General features: G+C 38.1%; 1 protein-coding gene across 48 annotated transcripts in view; it reads left to right on the plus strand.

The window, feature by feature from the left end:
• Positions 1-18730, plus strand: part of LOC127502206 (ribonuclease inhibitor-like) — an 88693-nt gene that overhangs the window by 57116 nt on the left and 12847 nt on the right. For 3 of the 48 annotated variants that reach the window (XM_051874885.1, XM_051874909.1, XM_051874895.1), the window contains 3 exons: positions 112-285; positions 369-415; positions 1246-4296. The exons of 38 other annotated variants lie outside the window; for them this stretch is intronic. In XM_051874885.1, the coding sequence (XP_051730845.1) occupies positions 112-285; positions 369-415; positions 1246-1805 (781 nt within the window). In that variant the 3' untranslated portion in view covers positions 1806-4296. Of the gene's footprint in view, positions 1-111; positions 286-368; positions 416-1245; positions 4297-7326; positions 7462-9180; positions 9327-10000; positions 11855-18730 lie in introns of those variants that run through there. 7 more of the 48 variants (XM_051874900.1, XM_051874899.1, XM_051874904.1 and 4 more) reach the window with 5 other exon arrangements.

The raw sequence follows: 18730 nt of genomic DNA on the forward strand, positions 1-18730 counted from the left end.
TGCAATATTCCGATTTTGCGCATAAGTTAAATTCGCACCAAAGAGGGAAATGCAATCATTCATAGAAATGTAAATGTGAACCACTGGAGGACTGTTTTGATCCATCTGTAGGTTGTCTGGCTGTATGGTGACAGAGGAAGGCTGTGGATTTGTGTCTTCAGCTCTGAGTTCAAACCCCTCACACCTGAGAGAACTGGATCTGAGCTATAATCACCCAGGAGATTCAGGAGTCAAGCTGCTCTCAGACAAACTGGACCATCCAAACCGCTCACTGCAGATACTCAAGTGTGTCAAACACTAATACTATCATACTGAACGTGTGTGTGCATGATTCATATCTACATTAATATGTGTTTGTGTGTTTATAGTTTGGAACATGGAGGAGAAATCAGGATCACAGCAGGACCACGAAAGTGTAGGTCTACAAACACACACACACACACACACACATTAGGTTTCCATGTTTTATGGGGACTTTCCATAGACATAATGCTTTTTATACTGTTCAAACTGTGTATTCAATCCCCCTACACTTATCCTACCCCTAAACCTACCCATCACAGAAAACTTTCTGCATTTTTACATTTTAAATAAACATCACTTAATTCATTGATTGATTCTTCCAGTACTACGACACCAACCAATCAGAGGTACTTCCTAATCCACGTAGCTTTATTTATATCCTATCCTAGCTGCGATCAGCACGCCGCAAGGTGTGAGAACTTCTATCATCCCACCTCCTCCCCAGCGCCATCTGTAGAGATCTGCTACGGGGAGTTCTATCATCTTGCAGCAGCCTTTCCTTTGTTGTTGTTTTGACTAAGCTGAATATATATATATATATATATATATATTGGCCAGTTTGTTGTGATATTGTATATCCTAATAATATGCATGCTAAGTTAATAGTGAGAATTAATAGTGATGAGAATTGGACCCTAATGTGTTACCATTAATTGAATATTTAAAGATGTTAACTGTAATCTTACACTGCAAAGTGATAACTTACAAATGATTAAATTCATCACAATTATTTAATGAATGAATCACACACACACACACACACACAAAAAAAAGTCAAAGCCCTAAAACTGGCAATCTGCATAATCACAGTTATTTTTAAGACAATTGTCAGCCAAATTTTATAATTGTGATAGCCCTACTCACACACACACCAGACTCAAACACAATTAACTAGTGACTGTTGTTTTGTTGTTATAGATGTTTCTCTCTTCTTGTGTTCAGATGCCTCTGATCTCACACTGGATCCAAACACAGCAAACACTCGTCTCGTTCTGTATGAGGAGAACAGGAAGGTGATGCGTTTGAAAGAGCATCAGTTGTATCCTTATCATCGAGAGAGATTTGATGAGCAACCTCAGGTTCTGTGTGGAGAGAGTCTGACTGGACGCTGTTACTGGGAGGCTAAATGGAGTGGGAGAGATGCTGAAATATCAGTGACATATAAAGGAATCCACAGGAAAGGAGGGAGTGACTGTTGGCTTGGGTTCAATGACAAATCCTGGAATCTTATCTGCTCTGATGTTGGATTCACTGTCTGTCACAATAAGAACATCACTGATATACCTGTCGTCCGTTCATCCTCTAATAGAGTAGGAGTGTATGTGGACGTGTCGGCCGGCACTCTGTCCTTCTACAGCGTCTCTGACACACACACACTCGCACACTTACACACATTCAACACCACATTCACTGAACCCCTCTATGCTGGATTTAGGCTTTATGATGATTGTTCTTTAGTGTCTCTGTGTCAGATTAAACAACAGACACACACACACTTGTAAATACTCTTTCTAACGTCCACATGCACACACAGTTGTTACGTCCCTGCAGGGCCGGCCCAAGCCTTTATGGGGCCCTAAGCAGAATTTTATTTGGGGGGACCCTCGGTTAAAATAACTTAAGATAACTTAAGATAATTTCATCTTTCATTTGAAGGCCATGTTACTAGCATCTGTAAAACCGCATTCTTCCATCTTAAAAATATATCTAAACTACGACATATGCTCTCAATGAAAAATGCAGAACAGTTAGTTCATGCGTTCATGACCTCAAGGCTAGATTACTGTAACGCTCTACTGGGTGGTTGTTCTGCTCGCCTGATAAATAAACTACAGCTCGTACAAAATGCAGCAGCTAGAGTTCTTACTAGAACTAGGAAGTATGACCATATTAGCCCAGTTCTGTCAACACTGCATTGGCTTCCTGTTAAACATCGTATAGATTTTAAAATCTTGCTAATTACTTACAAAGCACTAAATGGTTTAGCTCCCCAGTACCTGAGCGAGCTCCTAATTCATTATAGTCCTTCACGTCTATTGCGATCTCAGAATTCAGGCCAGCTGATAATACCTAGAATATCAAAATCAACCGCAGGCGGTAGATCCTTCTCCTATTTGGCACCTAAACTCTGGAACAATCTTCCTAGCATTGTTCGGGAAGCAGACACACTCTGTCAGTTTAAATCTAGACTAAAAACGCATTTCTTTAACCTGGCATACACATAACACATTACCAATTTATATTTTCAAATCTGTTAAAGGATTATTAGGCTGCATAAATTAGGTCAGCCGGAACCGGGAACACTTCCTATAACACCTGATGTACTCGTTACATCAGAAGAAGAATGGCATCTACGCTAATATTAGTCTTTCTGGTTATCCCGAGGTTCACCGTAGTCAACCGGATCCAGGCCGTATCCAGGTGAGACCAAGGACCTGCGCCTTGACATGACCACAATGCAGCCCTGAGGTATCAGCAGAGATTGAGTCAACTAGATCATCCACTGTGAGGGCCTCATCGACACGACAGCCGCGACACAGTTCCTCAACAGCCGTGATGAATATGATCCTCAATTGGATGGAACTGAATAAATACTTTGAATGTTGCGATCCTGTCGGACTTATGATAGCTACCTGAATCGTAACAAAGCACTGTTGGCCAGAGGAGAACTGGCCCCCTGACTAAGCCTGGTTTCTCCCAAGGTTTTTTTCTCCACATAAACACCTATTTGCCACTTGTCTGCCACCTGATGTCACCTGATTTAGTTTGGGTTCCTTGCCGCTGTCGCCTTCGGCTTGCTTAGTTGGGGACACTTGACATTTGACTTGACATTTGATATTCAACAGTGCTGCCTGCATTGACATTATTCTTTAAGAGCTGCTGTGCAGCCAAATAATGTACCAGTTGTCAATGTAAGCTGCTTTGACACAATCTACATTGTAAAAAGCGCTATATAAATAAAGGTGACTTGACTTGACTTAAATGTAAATGTACAAAACTCACAATATTAAATTAAATACTTAAATAATGACATAAAATGAAAAGATCAGATGGACCGTAACAAGATAACAATAAGAAATGTATTAATTAATTAATAATAAATGTATTAACATTAAATGGATAGTTCACCCAAAAATGAAAATTCTGTCATTTACTCACTCTCAAGTTGTTTTAAACCTGAATGAGTTTCTTTCTTCTGTTGAACATAAAAGCTATTTTGAAGAAAGTTGGTAACTAAACAGTTGCTGGTCACCAGTGTTTTTTTTTTTCTATTAAGTCAATGGGGACCAGCAACTGTTTGGTTACCCACATTCTTCAAAATCTTCAGCAGAAAAAAGAAATTAATACAGGTTTGGAACAACATGAGAAAGAGTGAATAATGACAATTTTTCATTTTTGGGTGATCTCGGCAGCATGTTTACTATTAGGCTGCTGTCACTTTAAGACCTGCACACATCTAACATAAACACAAGCATACGATTTTCTCTTAAATGATTACTTTCACTTTAGACATAACCAACTGTGTTTATGTAAACCTTGTGATATTGTTGATTCCTTGTGTTGTTTATCATTGTGACATTGTTCTGGTTGTTTCCCATCTGCCTGTTACTTGTTTTATATGTTACTTACAGTTCTTGTGCTTTATTGTTTGTTTTTGATTTATTTGTAACACAGGGGAAAACGTGAACAGGGGCATGTTCAAGCTCAAACCGGTGCGCAACGCTTTGCTATGGTTTCCGGGTTGAACGACATGTTTCCTGGAAATGGTAATAAATAATGTTATGCCTACAATACCCCTTATAACACTCTTGGGTTATAACACAGTCATCAAATCTTTGTATAGTTGTTTATCTAATTGTTTTGATAGTATTTCATTTTTTAGATTCAGAATATATTTCAATATCACTGTAGAAATATAGCAAATGACTGTCTAATTTGTTTTTGTTTTTTATGATGTTATTATTATTATTATGAATAAATCACTTCTGCTGATAGTGTTCTTTATTTTTCCACACACTGTCTGTGCTGATGCCAGGTTTGGACAGAATGTGTACTGCAGAGGACATGTGGGCTACATCAATGGTAACAGGGTTACTCTGGATTAAACAGGCAAAAACATGCCATTTATTTCTCACTCTCACAGGTTTGAGATTTGTACTTCAGAGGTTTTATAGTAACAGGTTCTCTTCTAACCACTCTTCTGAGTCATGAAAGGACTCAAGAAAAGACAGAGTATGAAATCAAATGCAGGGGTTTATTAACAAATCAAAAAACATGAGGAACAACAGGGCAAAACAACAATGGAGAAACTTAGGACAATTATCCAGATATGAGCAGAGGCCTGTTGCACAAAGCCGGTTTCAGTCGCTACTCAGGTAAGTTTGAGATTATATTTAACAAACTCTGTTTTTTCATTCTCAAGAAGGTGGACTGGTTTTGTAGGGGTGTTCCAAACGAAAGTGAACAAGTGAATCACTTCACGAAAGGCCCTTTCACAAGGCCGTTAGCGAAGGGTACATGCGATGGCAAAGCCACTGGAAGGCAAGTGTAATGGATAATGCTAAGGCTCTGGCTGTGGCGGTACACAGGGAAGGAGTTTTGAACGGCGGGCACTGACGTCACTGCCATTACACAATAGGCTGAGAGGTGCCGCACGTGATTAAGTTAGCCGTTATGCTTTCTCCAATGGTAAGAGATACAGAGCCTCTCATCTCCCTATTATATACAATCTCTGGCGATGGTCACTTCAAGGAAGTAATTTTATTATTTATGGTCATGCGACCCAGTGAATGCTCGTGATTAATTTTTAAAGCTAGGTGGCGGGAGAGTTTGAGTTAACTTACAAACAGAGCAATTCAAGCTGTTTTGTTTTGTTTGTGATATTTCACACATTTTTGTTATGTTAAAATAAGTTCCATAGGTAAGAAATGTGTTGGGTAATGCAGGGTCCAAACAAGAAGAGATGTCAAGTTTTAAAGTTGAGAACAGAGAACTACACTCACACACACACATGTATATAACGCATATTTTAAAAATGTTTTTAAATAAACTATATTTGAAACAGTTATTTTAACAGCAATAATAAGACATTTCTGTCGTAAGAACAGCTAATCAGCTGATGGACACCGTGATGCATTGTCATGGGAACATCCCAAGTGAAGATAATGAAAAAATCATCGCTCTCTTCACCAAGTGCATTCTAAACAGCCACATAATGGCACACAAGTGCTCTGCTCCCTCCAAAGTCCCCACTTCAAGGGCTCTGCCCTTTGAAGAAAGAAGGGCATAGGGATGCTCCCTTCCTTTTGGAATTTGCCCAGAAATTATGCAATACAGCAGATTGACTGAACAGGTGCGAGTGATTGATTATTAGTCCAAGCAGCGTGAGCGAGTGAGGGTGATGATAGGGAGAACTGGGTGAATCCTTTATTCATGTTTCCTTCTAACCAGTTCTGTTATCCTTCACGCAACACTTTTTTTTGTTATATTTCACTGATGCTTTCTTTCACCACATTAAAAACTGGATCCCAAAAGTAGATGAGAGTATCAAAAATGTATGTGAAGCAGACATCAGTATAGATGAAGCGGAAAATGCCATGAAATGTTTATCATAAATCAGCAGGTTCAAATGGAATAATGCATACTTTTTTTATAGGCAATTTTGAGACTATATTAAAGATGTTATTTTTCATATGTTAAAATAAATATTTGAATCCAGCAAAGGATCAACACTCTCATCCCCGAACCTGGAAAAGATCCTAAATTAATACAAACCCGATTCCAAAAAAGTTGGGACACTGTACAAATTGTGAATAAAAAAGGAATGCAATGATGTGGAAGTTTCAAATTTCAATACTTTATTCAGAATACAACATAGATGACATATCAAATGTTTAAACTGAGAAAATGTATCATTTTAAGGGAAAAATAAGTTGATTTTAAATTTCATGGCATCAACACATCTCAAAAAAGTTGGGACAAGGCCATGTTTACCACTGTGTGGCATCCCCTCTTCTTTTTATAACAGTCTGCAAACGTCTGGGGACTGAAGAGACAAGTTGCTCAAGTTTAGGAATAGGAATTCTTAAATCGTTAAAGATTTTCTCTAAATCAGGGGTGTCCAAAGTCGGTCCTGGAGGGTCACTGTCCTGCACAGTTTAGCTCCAGCTTGCCTCAACGCACCTGCCTGCAATTTTCTAGTACAGGGGTTCCCAAACACATCCCTGGAGCCTCCCCAACACTGCATGTTTTCCATGTCTCCTTAATCGAACACACCTGATTCAGATCATCAGCTCATTAGTTGAGACTCTAAGACCTGAAATGGGTGTGTCAGACAAAGGAGACATGCCAAATGTGCAGTGTCGGGGAGGATCCAGGACCGTGGTTGGGAACCACTGATCTAGTATACCTAGTGAGACCTTGATTAGCTGTTTCAGGAGTGTTTCATTGGGGTTGGAGCTAAACTTTGCAGTGGCCCTCCAGGAGCAGTATTGGACACTCCTGCTTTAAATGTTTCGGGAAAAGTTCCAAAGCATCAAGAGTGTCGCAAAACAGCGCCATCTTGTGGTAGGTAAAATTTACAGCAGCCATAAACCTGAATGCGCAGCTCCGTTTATCCATTAAACACAAACAAAAACCTGATGGCGCTAAATGTGTTTAGTTTTCTGATAATATAATTCACATATTAAAGTGTGAATTTACAAATAAAGATAAAAGTGAGGTATGCAAATGTAAAGAATTAAGTGTATATTAATTGCAAAACCTTTAATTTAGACAGAATTGAATTGAAAGAAATTACAACAAAATGGAAGGAAGTTCAAATCAATTAATAGAAATAGGGAATAAGCAGATGGAAGCAGCTATAAGGCTTTAATGAAGTTTCTGGACTAATCAGTAGAATGTAATTAGAGCTTGAGGAAGTCATTATGTTACACACTCCAGTATAGTAGGTGGCGCTAAACACACTTAACGATAGACTGAAACCCGCCAGAAAACTAAAAGAAGAAGAAGAGAGATGGGCGGGGTTTATTTGTTGTTGACACCTGAGGCCTCCTGCGCATGCGCGTTCAGTGTTCTGAGGAAACACCTTTGAGTCCAAGCTTAAAGTAAAGACTCGATTCTTAAGAATGTAAAATCTGTAGTAAATATCACATTACGGTAAGTTTATTTATCGGCTTCTGATATCATTGTCACATTATTGTGCAATGATTTCTGTTTGCTATCATAAATTTAAAGCTCAAAATAGGGAGTTATGACGTAAAGTGACAAGGTCATCTTCAGAGGCCATTTTCATAAACAACCACTAATTTAAGACTAGATTAACTAGATTGATCAACTATCAGTTACTTAGGGATAATCAGTCTTACTTTTCGGATTCAAATAAGACCAATCTACCTTTTTATGAAACTTACTTAAATGTTATTACAGTCTTGGAAAAAAAAAAATGATATTGTGGTGAATTCTGACAATCATCAACAATGTTCAATAAGACACAAGAGCATATGTAGATCTGTTTCTATCCACTTATGCGTATGTGCATTTTGGTGTATCGCATAAAAAAACGCTGGATGGAAACGCCAAGATGCGCATAAATTCTAAAAATGCGCATAAAAAAATGTATGCATTCAACTGAGTCGGATAAATGCTATATGAAAACATGAGCATAAACTATGATGGAAACACTTTTACTGAATGAATTCCCATTTATAACACCCAATCTAATAAGTAATCGAACTGTCCGACACCCTCATGTCGTTCCACACCCGTAAGACCTTCGTTCATCTTCAGAACACAAATTAAGATATTTTTGATGAAATACGAGAGGTATATGACTCGTCCATAGACAGCTTACACAATTGAAACTTTGACCCTTAAAAAAGTTCAAAAAGAGATCGGAAAACTAATCCATGGATCGCGGAAGTGAGGGACCTGATCCCGGGTAACTTTTGTGGTCTAGTACAAATATGATAGGCTATACAAATATATATAGACTACAGGTCCATATATGCACGATCAATGATTTTAATATTACAATCTCGATTCAACCACACACATGATCTCATTCCTAAACTACAAAGATTCTGCTGTCTATTAAACCTTTAAAGTTACGATCATGCTGGAGTATAATTTAAACCTGCTTTCACACTGCCGCTGATCCAGAGCGCAGCGCTCATGTAAGCTATATGTCTGAAACAGCTTCACAAACAGTGTTTTCAGCTGACAGTATTGCTATTACTTTTGTTGCAAACATACAAAAATATTGTGTTAAAAGTTTATAGTCCGGATATAAACAGATGTTGCGGCAACCGCAATCAAAATGAGTAAATGACCTTTGAAACCAGCAGCATTTATTGTTACGTCTGCGCGCTCTGAGGCGCAAGTTATTTATTATATACGAAAATTATTTTATACAGTGGCTTCTACTGCAGCAACTTCGATTTTTCTTAGAGATATTTAGTGCCAGTTTATCAGGAAGTGAGGATTTTGCTCTCTTCGACTCACTGGATGGAAACGCTGCTTTATTTGCAAATGTTTTATGCGATATTCCAAATTTGTGCAGGAGTTAAATTTGCAACTCTGGATGGAAACATATCCAGTGAGGTCAGACAGTGACGTTGGGTAATGGGTCTGGATCACTGATCCAATTAATCTCAGAGCGGTTCAGTGAGGTTCAGATCTGGTTCTTCCACAGTCAGTAAACCATTACTTTATGGATATCATAAGAAAATGATCCTCCAGAAACTGCTGCTACAAAGTCTGAAGCACCAAATTCTCCAGAATCTCACTGTCTGTGTAGCATTAAGATTTGTTTTCACTGGAATTACTGGAATAGTTCAAACATTATGTATGATTTGTTCTCTGTGTTTCCATATGCAGGTCTGAAGTCAGTTTCTCATTATGGAGAACAGAGAGAGCAGTGAGAGATCTTCATCTGCAGAACCCAGCTGTGTGTCCATGAAGAGTGATGGATCCATGCATCCTCCTCTTCATTTCAGTGATGGAGCAGTGACCTCTGACCCCAGGTGAGAATAAAATTACAGATTTGTTAATGCAGGAATGTAATAATTTATAAACAATTGGTCAGATGTCTTAGTGTGATTGTTTAATTGAAAAAGGCTTTTTTAATTGAATAAATATAGTATGCATGTGCAGCACACATGGAGCTCATGATACAGTGTTTTCAGAGCGGCTTGGTATCATACTATGAAACATTAAAGTATCATGAAAACCTTGTTTTGTAGTAAATGCTGCTTAGGGTTGGCTCGATACCACAATCGTGGCTTTTTGTGAGAAATAATTTTTACAAACGGCGTGAATGAATCAGCAGTGCTGCATCTCCTCTCTCTCTGTCTCTCAAAATGAGCAAATGTCTTCTGGCTTCAAATGACATCACGTTTGAACTATAAGCGAGTTGTGCGCTGTGCTACAACACTTTCACTTGCGTATCTGGACAGCTGAGGGGAATGTTACCCATGTCTTTTTAAGCCTTGCCAATTTAAACACGCAAGCGATTATATATCATTCATTTAACTTTTAAATTGAGACTGAAATGTAAGATGTTAATTATACAGAAAATACAAGATTGACATCTGTATTGATTTACTATGTGATTTACATTTTAATTTTATTTATAAATTTACATCCTTTATTTTACATACTTTTTAAATCTGTTCTTTTTTCATTTTTGTTGTTTCAGCAGAGTGGATAGAGATGATCAGATTGGAGACCTGCAGCAGGATTCTCCTCAACCAATGAATGATGAACTACAGAGAGTCAAAGACCGACACAAAACCAGCATGAAGAACAAGTATGAGAGATTATTTGAGGGAAACAAACTCCAAGAGAATAAAACCCTCCTGAACAGGATCTACACACAGCTCTACATCATAGAGGGAGAGAGTGAAGGAGTGAATGAAGAACATGAGGTTTTACAGATGGAGAAAACAGCCAGAACACAACACTCACAAGACACTCCAATCTACTGCAATGACATCTTTAAAGCCTCACCTGAATCAGGATGTGAGGAGAAACACCAGATCAAGACTGTTCTTACTAAAGGCATCGCTGGAATCGGAAAAACCGTCTCTGTGCAGAAGTTCATTCTGGACTGGGCCGAGGGAAAAGCCAATCAGGATGTAGATTTCATGTTCGTGCTTCCATTTCGAGAGCTGAACTTGATCAGAGATGATCAGTACAGTCTTCACAGACTTCTGCTGGACTTTCATCCTGAACTTCAAGATCTGGACTCAAAGATTTATGAGGAGCGTAAAGTTGTGTTCATCTTTGATGGTCTGGATGAAAGTAGAATCACACTGATGTTTTCAGATGCTCAGAAAGTTTCTGATGTGACTGAGACTTCATCAGTGGGTGTGTTGATGTTAAATCTCATGAAAGGAGAGCTGCTTCCCTCTGCTCTCATCTGGATCACCTCCAGACCAGCAGCGGCCAATCAGATCCCCTCCGAATACATCAACCGTCTGACAGAGATTCAGGGATTCAATGAGTCTCAGAAGGAGGAATATTTCAGGAAGAGAATCCGTGACGAGCATCAAGCCAGCAGAATCATCTCACACATCAGAAGAGCAAGAAGCCTCCACATCATGTGCCACATACCCGTCTTCTGCTGGATCTCATCCACTGTGCTTCAGAAGCTCCTGAAAGAAGATCTGAGTGCAGAAATCCCTCAAACTCTGACTGAAATGTACATCCACTTCCTGCTGATTCAGATCAACATGAGGAATCAGAAGTATGAAGAGAGAGATCCAGAGAAACTTCTGCAGTCCAACAGAGAAGTGATTGTGAAACTTGCTGAAGTGGCTTTCAATCAGCTGATGAAGGGCAATGTGATGTTCTATGAGGAGGACCTGAGAGAGAGCAGTATAGACGTCATGGACGCCTCAGTGTATTCTGGGATTTGCACTGAGATCTTTAAGGAGGAATCTGTGATTCATCAGAGGAAAGTCTACAGCTTCATTCATCTGAGTGTTCAGGAGTTTCTCGCCGCTTTCTATGTGTTTTACTACTATTTAACGAAGAACAAGGAACCACTGCATGAATTCAGATTGTATAGATCTGATGAACTCTCTCTGTATAGGTTACTAACATCAGCAGTAAATAAAGCCCTCAGGAGTAAGAATGGACAGCTGGATCTGTTCCTGCGGTTCCTGCTGGGCGTCTCACTGGAGTCCAATCAGAGACTCTTACAGGATCTACTGACACACACAGAGAAAAGCTCCGAGAACATCAGGAGTACCACAGAGTACATTCAAAAGATAATCAAAGATGGATGTGAACTCTTAGCTGATCAATCCATCAATCTGTTCCTCTGTCTGCTGGAAGTGAAAGATCAGACTCTGTCCAGAGAGATTCAGGAGTTTGTGAAATCAGACAAACACTCAAAGGAGAAACACTCTCCTGCTCACTGTTCAACAATCGCCTACATGCTTCAGATATCAGAGGTGCTGGATGAGTTTGATCTGAAGAAATACAACACATCAGCTGAGGGGAGAAGAAGACTGATACCAGCTGTGATCAACTGCAGAAAAGCTCTGTGAGTGTTAATTATTAACAAATGAAGAATCATGTTTAATAATCTAGTACCATTTCCTAAATAAGAGATTTTCTCCTAAATAACAAGCTTACCCCCGGTTTCACAGACAAGGCTTAAGCTAGTCCTAGACTAAAATGCATGTTTGAGCTGTTTTAACTGAAAGTAACTTGCCCTGATATATCTTATAATATGTCAGTGTTATTGTTTTGTCTCAAGATGCACACCAGTTTTTTTTTTTTTCTAAGGCACGTTCATAAAAGCTACTTAGATGCCCTAATTGAGCTAAGGCCTAATCCTGGCTTAGTCTAAGCCCTGTCTGTGAAACCAGGTCTTAAAAGGGGGTCTTGACATACCTTTTCATAATTTTATTTCAATGTGTTCCTTGAGGCTCACTTATGTTGGTAAAGATTTTTGCTCAAAAAACAGTCATGTATTTGCACAACATGATTCTTTTCCAGTCTCAGTCTGACTCTTGTCAGTAAATGTCTGCTGTTGTGATTGTCTAACATCACTGCATCTCTCTCCTCGTCACCTCACTGCTGACTGAAAGTAGGTGTTGAAGTGCTGTTCTGCAGGTGTTCAGATGCAGTCAGTGAATCTTACAGGGGTCTCTCAGATTCATAATTTAAAACTCAGATTTTTATATCTTCAGAAAAGCATTGCTAAATTTTAAATATCTGAAGCACAGCAGTAGGTCTGCTGTTACATTAATACATGCTATTTACATTAATATCGCATCATAAAAGCATTCTGAGGTGCAAGTACTTTATTCTCAGACTCAGCCGAACACACGAATGCTCTTCTTTGTCAGCATTTAAGCGTGTGGTTAAAAACTAGCCTAGAGTTACGTGATGTAAAAGAAAACATGATTCGATTCATCAGACCAGGCCACCTTCTTCCATTGCTCCGTGGTCCAGTTCTGATGCTCACGTGTCCACTGTTGGCTCTTTCGGCGGTGGACAGGGGTCAGCATGGGCACCCTGACTGGTCTGCAGCTATGCAGCTCCATACGCAACAAACTGATGCACTGTGTATTCTGACACCTTTCTATCAGAACCAGCATTAACTTCTTGAGCAATTTGAGCTACAGTAGCTCGTCTGTTGGATCGGATCACTCCGGCCAGTTTTCGCTCCCCATGTGCATCAAATCCTCACGTTTGCCTATTTTTCCTGCTTCTAACACATCAACTTTGAGGACAAAAATGTTCACTTGCTGATTAATATATCCCACACTCTTAACCCGAATTAGTTGACTTTACTAGAAAATTGCGTGGAAACCCGTTGCACTAATCCATTTTAATTTTTACACAAGATGAAACTAAACCGCTTAAGTTGTATGAACATAAAATCTTAAGTTGTACAGTAGACAAATCAAGTTTATATTAGTCTTTACTGAAATGTATTAGTTCACATTATTAATGTTTTTGAGCGTACATTTTATAAAATAACGATTAAGTTAAATGTAACATTTATTTCTACTTAAAAACATTTGTTTAAGTAATGTCTTATAATTTAAAAAAAAAAATGATACTACTTTAATTTCTTCAAATGAATGCAAAAAAATTAAAAAAAAAAAAAAAAAACATTTAAATGTTGTTAATGTTGACAAAAATAAAAGAAAGAAAAGAGGAAACACTTCAATGTACTCAACTTGTCAACCAAAAAGACAAGTAAAAACATTTTGCATAAGCAAATCTTTTTGCTTAATTGTAAACTGTTTAGAGGAAAATGAACACAGTATTCAACAATATGCAGACAAGCATTAAACTGAATGAAGATTAAAGAAAAAGACCACACACGCACACTCTAACTGTTGACAACTTTTGAGTTGACAACATAACTCGTATCAACAGTATGTCGTTTTAAACATACAGTACACTGGTAAACTTAACTGGTAAACCATTCTTGAGAACAAAAAACAGTCATGGTAACTTCTCACAATCCCTTTGTGAAAATCAATTGTAAGTTGATTTTTTTTCAATGTTTGTAAGCTGGATTTTAGTTCACTGTGGCCCAACATGAGAAGAACTTGTTGGGTGAACTGGAATGTGTTCTTCGTTGATTTGGGGTAGTTGAGATACAGTGCATATGCAAGTCCAAAGAGAATGCACACAGCTTTTGGCAAGTCTTTAATACCTTCCATCACAACTTCTCCCTCAATGATGATCTTAATTGAAGCTGAATTGAGATGAAGGGAAGATGGGAGCACAGCACCTTCATGTACAACAAAGGGGATCCCAAAGTCACGGTGGAGAAATGAGTGATCATCATCGGAGTCCTAACAACAGAGCACATTCATGACATTTCTCATTACATAACCATCAATAATGTTAAAAAAATATAGCCTTGTAATGAGACAGACACATGAGGGAATGTGTGAAGTGGTTGCAGAATGTGACTATAGATAAATAGTAGCACAATATGAATATAGAAAAGAGGTTAGAAAGACCATTTGCTACTAAGTTTCAGTGATTTAAAGTGTTAGAATTTACATTTTTGGGTGAACTGTCATTAATTACTCACCCTCATGTCGTTCCACACCTGTAAGACCTTCGTTCATCTTTGGAACACAAATTAAGATATTTGATAAAATATGAGTGTTTCTGAACCACACATAGGCAGTGAAGTCATTGCAACTTTTGAGGTCCAGAAAGGTACTAAAGACATTGTTAAAATAGTCAACATGACTGCAGTGGTTCAACCTTAATGTTATGAAGCGACGAGAATACTTTTTGGGTGCACAAACAAAACAAAAATAGCAACTTTATTCAACAATTTCTTCTCTTCTATGTCAGTCTCCTGCACAGTTGACGTAGTGAACTCAACGCTTCCAGGTTCTACGTCAGAACGCCGACTCAGTATTGGCTGGCTCCTGTGTCAGCATCACACGCATGCATCGTGCGGATCACGTGTACAGCGTTTGTCAATACCGAGCCGGCGTTCTGACAAAAAAAAAAAAAAAAAGGAAGTGCTGCAATGCATTTACTACATCAACAGCATAGGAAACTGACAGGGTAGAGAAGAAATTGTTGAATAAAGTCGTTATTTTTGTTTTGTTTTTGTGCATAAAAAGTATTCTCGTCGCTTCATAACATTAAGGTTGAACTACTGTCACGTGGACTATTTTCATGATGTCTTTACTACCTTTCTGGACCTCAAAAGGTGCAATGACATTGCTGCCTATGTGTGGTTCAGAAACCCTAAGATTTCATCAAAAATATCTTAATTTGTGTTCCGAAGAGGAACAATGGTCTTATGGGTTTGGGACGACATGAGGGTGAGTAATTAATGACAGAAATTTTTGGGTGAACTAACCCTTTAACTATGCACACATTTTATCAAACACAAGGACTATCAGTTAATAAAAGGATTATGTTGTCATGGTCCTATGAGGAAAAAAGTTACTTACAAAGCATGCTTTGAAGAAGTTCGTGGGGTTGTCACCAAGGACAATCGGGAGCCCTTCTGAGCACCAGTGACATAATATCAGTTGGCTCTTGAGCCTAAAGTAAAAAAAAAATAATAATAATAATTTGAGTGATCTACAAGAAAGCTGAACCAACAAAGCACAATTTTGATTGTATTGGACAACCAATATAGTATCACTTATTGTGACATGTTTTCATTACTGTATAAAAAACAAAAAACAAAAAAAAACAATTCAAGTGTATAATGGATATGGACTAACCCTGGTTTGTTGTGAAAGCGGTGTCAACAGCTGTCCAACATTCCCTCTTAGATCGAAAGATATCAATTAGATGAAGAATGTGTCGATCAATGCTTTCATAGAATTCCCGCTTGAGGTTCTTTCCCACAATCTTGTTGAACTCCATGAACACCTGCAAAAATAAAAAAAAAAATACAGAGAAGTACATTTAAAAACTAAATTAAATTATACTGTGGTTAACCAGGGTTTCTACAGGTTTCATCAAATCTAACTTAATGCTTTTTAATGCCTTTTTAATGCCAATTTTTACATTTTTTAATGCCATATTATATATATGTACATATATATATATGCTGCTAAATGTCGATAGATGACGACATACGGCAATTAGAAAATTCACCATGTCATTGTTGTATTCGCATTCTGCCAAGTGTCAGCCCTTTACATTTGTTTGCTTCTCTGCTGCTACCCTTTTGCTCACATAATATATTTTAATACAGCCAAATTCCCAATAAAATTGTTTCATCTATATATTTTTTTTGTTTTTGTTGTCATTCATTATGAAATGGTGACTGAAACGCGGCCAAGATTACATACAGAGCTCGACATTAAGCCTTCTCATGTGGACACACGTAAATTGGTTATTCACTTGTACGAGTTGCTTGTCTGGGGGGGGGGGAATATGGGGTGATATGGGGTGGAAATATTAATTTGTTCTGAAGCAATATCCTTTCAGATATTGCAGCTTTGACATATGTAAATCTGCATATTTTTGATTGATTACAACTGCATTAAATAATGTTATGGGATTGTTTTAAATATTTTTTGAAAATACAAATATGAAATGTTGGGGGGAAATTATACTTTTAAAAATGAAACTAAACCACCAGCAGGTGGCGGCAAGTAAACCGCTTAATGAGTGGGTCATTGATTCATTCATTCAAACGATTCATTCAAATGGCCGATTCATTCAAAACGCTGGATCATTCAGTAATGAAAACAAGGCTGAGTGTTGCGCTATGGTTCTGCTGTGATCTTTGTTTGAAACTATTTTCGCTGAATAAAGAGAACAAATCCAGTCAATGTTCCTTCTAAAATGTAATATTAACTACTTGTTAACTGAACTGTTGTACGAAATCAGTGTCACGTTTTTAATCATGATGGTAGCCTATTTAGGAAAACAGCATTCTTGGTCGTGTAGTTTTGCTTACCAGTATCAAGTTATAAAAGCTCCACATTTTTACCGCAGTATGTTTAACCAAGTTTCTTTTTGTGTGTGCTTCGCTCGTTTCCATTTCTCCTCCAGATGCTGCGCGAGCCTCAACAGTGCAACCTTGTTATCGTCAGTAGCCTACATTATACAGCCCATTATTATCCACTATCGATCGCCACTAACACTAATAAAATCAGTAAATCGTGTTTTTGTGATTTCCAAGTGGCTGTATTTTTTTTTTTTTTTAAAAAGGTATTGACATTTTAATCAGGTCCTTGTCAGGGCTCGAATTTTACTTTCCCGACTGGACATGTTAAACCAGCACTAAAATCCTGATTTATAATCGAGACGTTGTCTGACAAAAATCACCATACACATAAGATAAAGACATTTGCTGTGATTTTGGCTATATGTACACGTAAAATGATCACTCAAGTTAGAAGCAATAGTATCTATTTTATTTGTTCTCTGACAACACATCCTCAACTGAATGCGCAGGAAAGCAAGATCTCGCGCTCGTGCAGCAGTACCAGGGGGTCTTGGAAGCTGGATCAGGTTAACAAATCGCTATATTCGTCACAACGCACTTTCTTAGAAAAAAGTCGCAAAAGGGGTCTGAAAAGGCGCTAAGTTGGCAACACTGATGCAGCCTTCCGTCTCCAGGTCCCAGCCCACCGCTGTCCAAACAGGCATTACGGCAATTTTGCACCGGCCGGAAGCAATTACCAAACTGGTTCCGTGTGCGTATCACACCAATGTACATATTTTGCGACAGCAAATCAAAGTTATCAATTATTTAGGCTTTATTCAAAATAAACTGGTATTATTTTTCATCAAAACTATCTAAAAAAATTTAATGCCTGAAGAAATAAAATGTAATGCTCTTCAATGCCATTTAAGGCCTTAATTTTCGCAAAATCCATTTAATGACTTTTAATGCTTTTTAATGCCCCGCGGATACCCTGTTGAAAGTACCCGTGTTGTGTGTGAGAAAAGATTAAAGGAATACTTCACCCAAGCATGAAAATTTGCTCATCATCATTTACACACCTTTATGCTGTCCCGGGTGTATATGAATTTCTGTCTTTCTTTGGATGAACACTAGGAAAGATTTTCATAAATCATTTCTGTGAGCTTAGCTTCTAGCTATATAATGATTATCATGTTCACTTAATGTGGTTTTTAAAGCGTCAGCTTTGGGGGTCCTGAATACTTGCATTATATGGACTCAGAGATTAAATATTTTCTAAAAAACATTTGTTTGTGTTCATCTGAAGAAAGAAAGTCATATACATCTAGGAAAGCATGAGGGTGTGTAAATGAACAATGACATCAAATAATAATAGAAAGATAGATGAGTAATAACACTCTTGAACATACCTGATCTTCTGTATAAAAAAAAAAAAAAAAAAAAAAAAAAAGAGCAGGACAACGTTCACCATCTGGCTTATGGACCTTAAAAAGCAAAATCTAAAGTGTTACCATAATAATACACCAAAGAAACATACGCTAACGTTAGCCACAAGCATGTGTACATTCACACATGCTGATATGAACAGACAAAAAAAAACAACGAATGCGAAATGCAAACGTTATAGCTAAACTGTGAACATACAAAAACACACTGGCTAACGTTATAAAGGTGACCTGACAGAAACAGCTAATTTAAAAGTTAAAAAAGTTGTCTGGACCGGTCACTCTCACACACACAAGGACCACACGACCACTTGATGAGATTCAGCACTGTAACTGTAATTAAGGAAAATAATCAGTGGAGCAACGGGGCGACAGCTTCTCCCACTCTGGTACACAGAATATTTTGCGGGGAGAAGCGAAAAGCACACGCCTCATCGGTCTGATACACAAGCAGACTGAGGCAATCGCATGTCGTGCAAGAGGAAACCCCGCAGGTGTGTTCCACTGATAACGTTCCCTCCCCCAACAAATTCCCAAAGAAAAGTTCTGCTACTATAGCGTTATACTCACATAACTTGTG

This window comes from Ctenopharyngodon idella, chromosome 20, assembly GCF_019924925.1.
Source record: "Ctenopharyngodon idella isolate HZGC_01 chromosome 20, HZGC01, whole genome shotgun sequence".
NCBI lineage: Eukaryota > Metazoa > Chordata > Actinopteri > Cypriniformes > Xenocyprididae > Ctenopharyngodon > Ctenopharyngodon idella.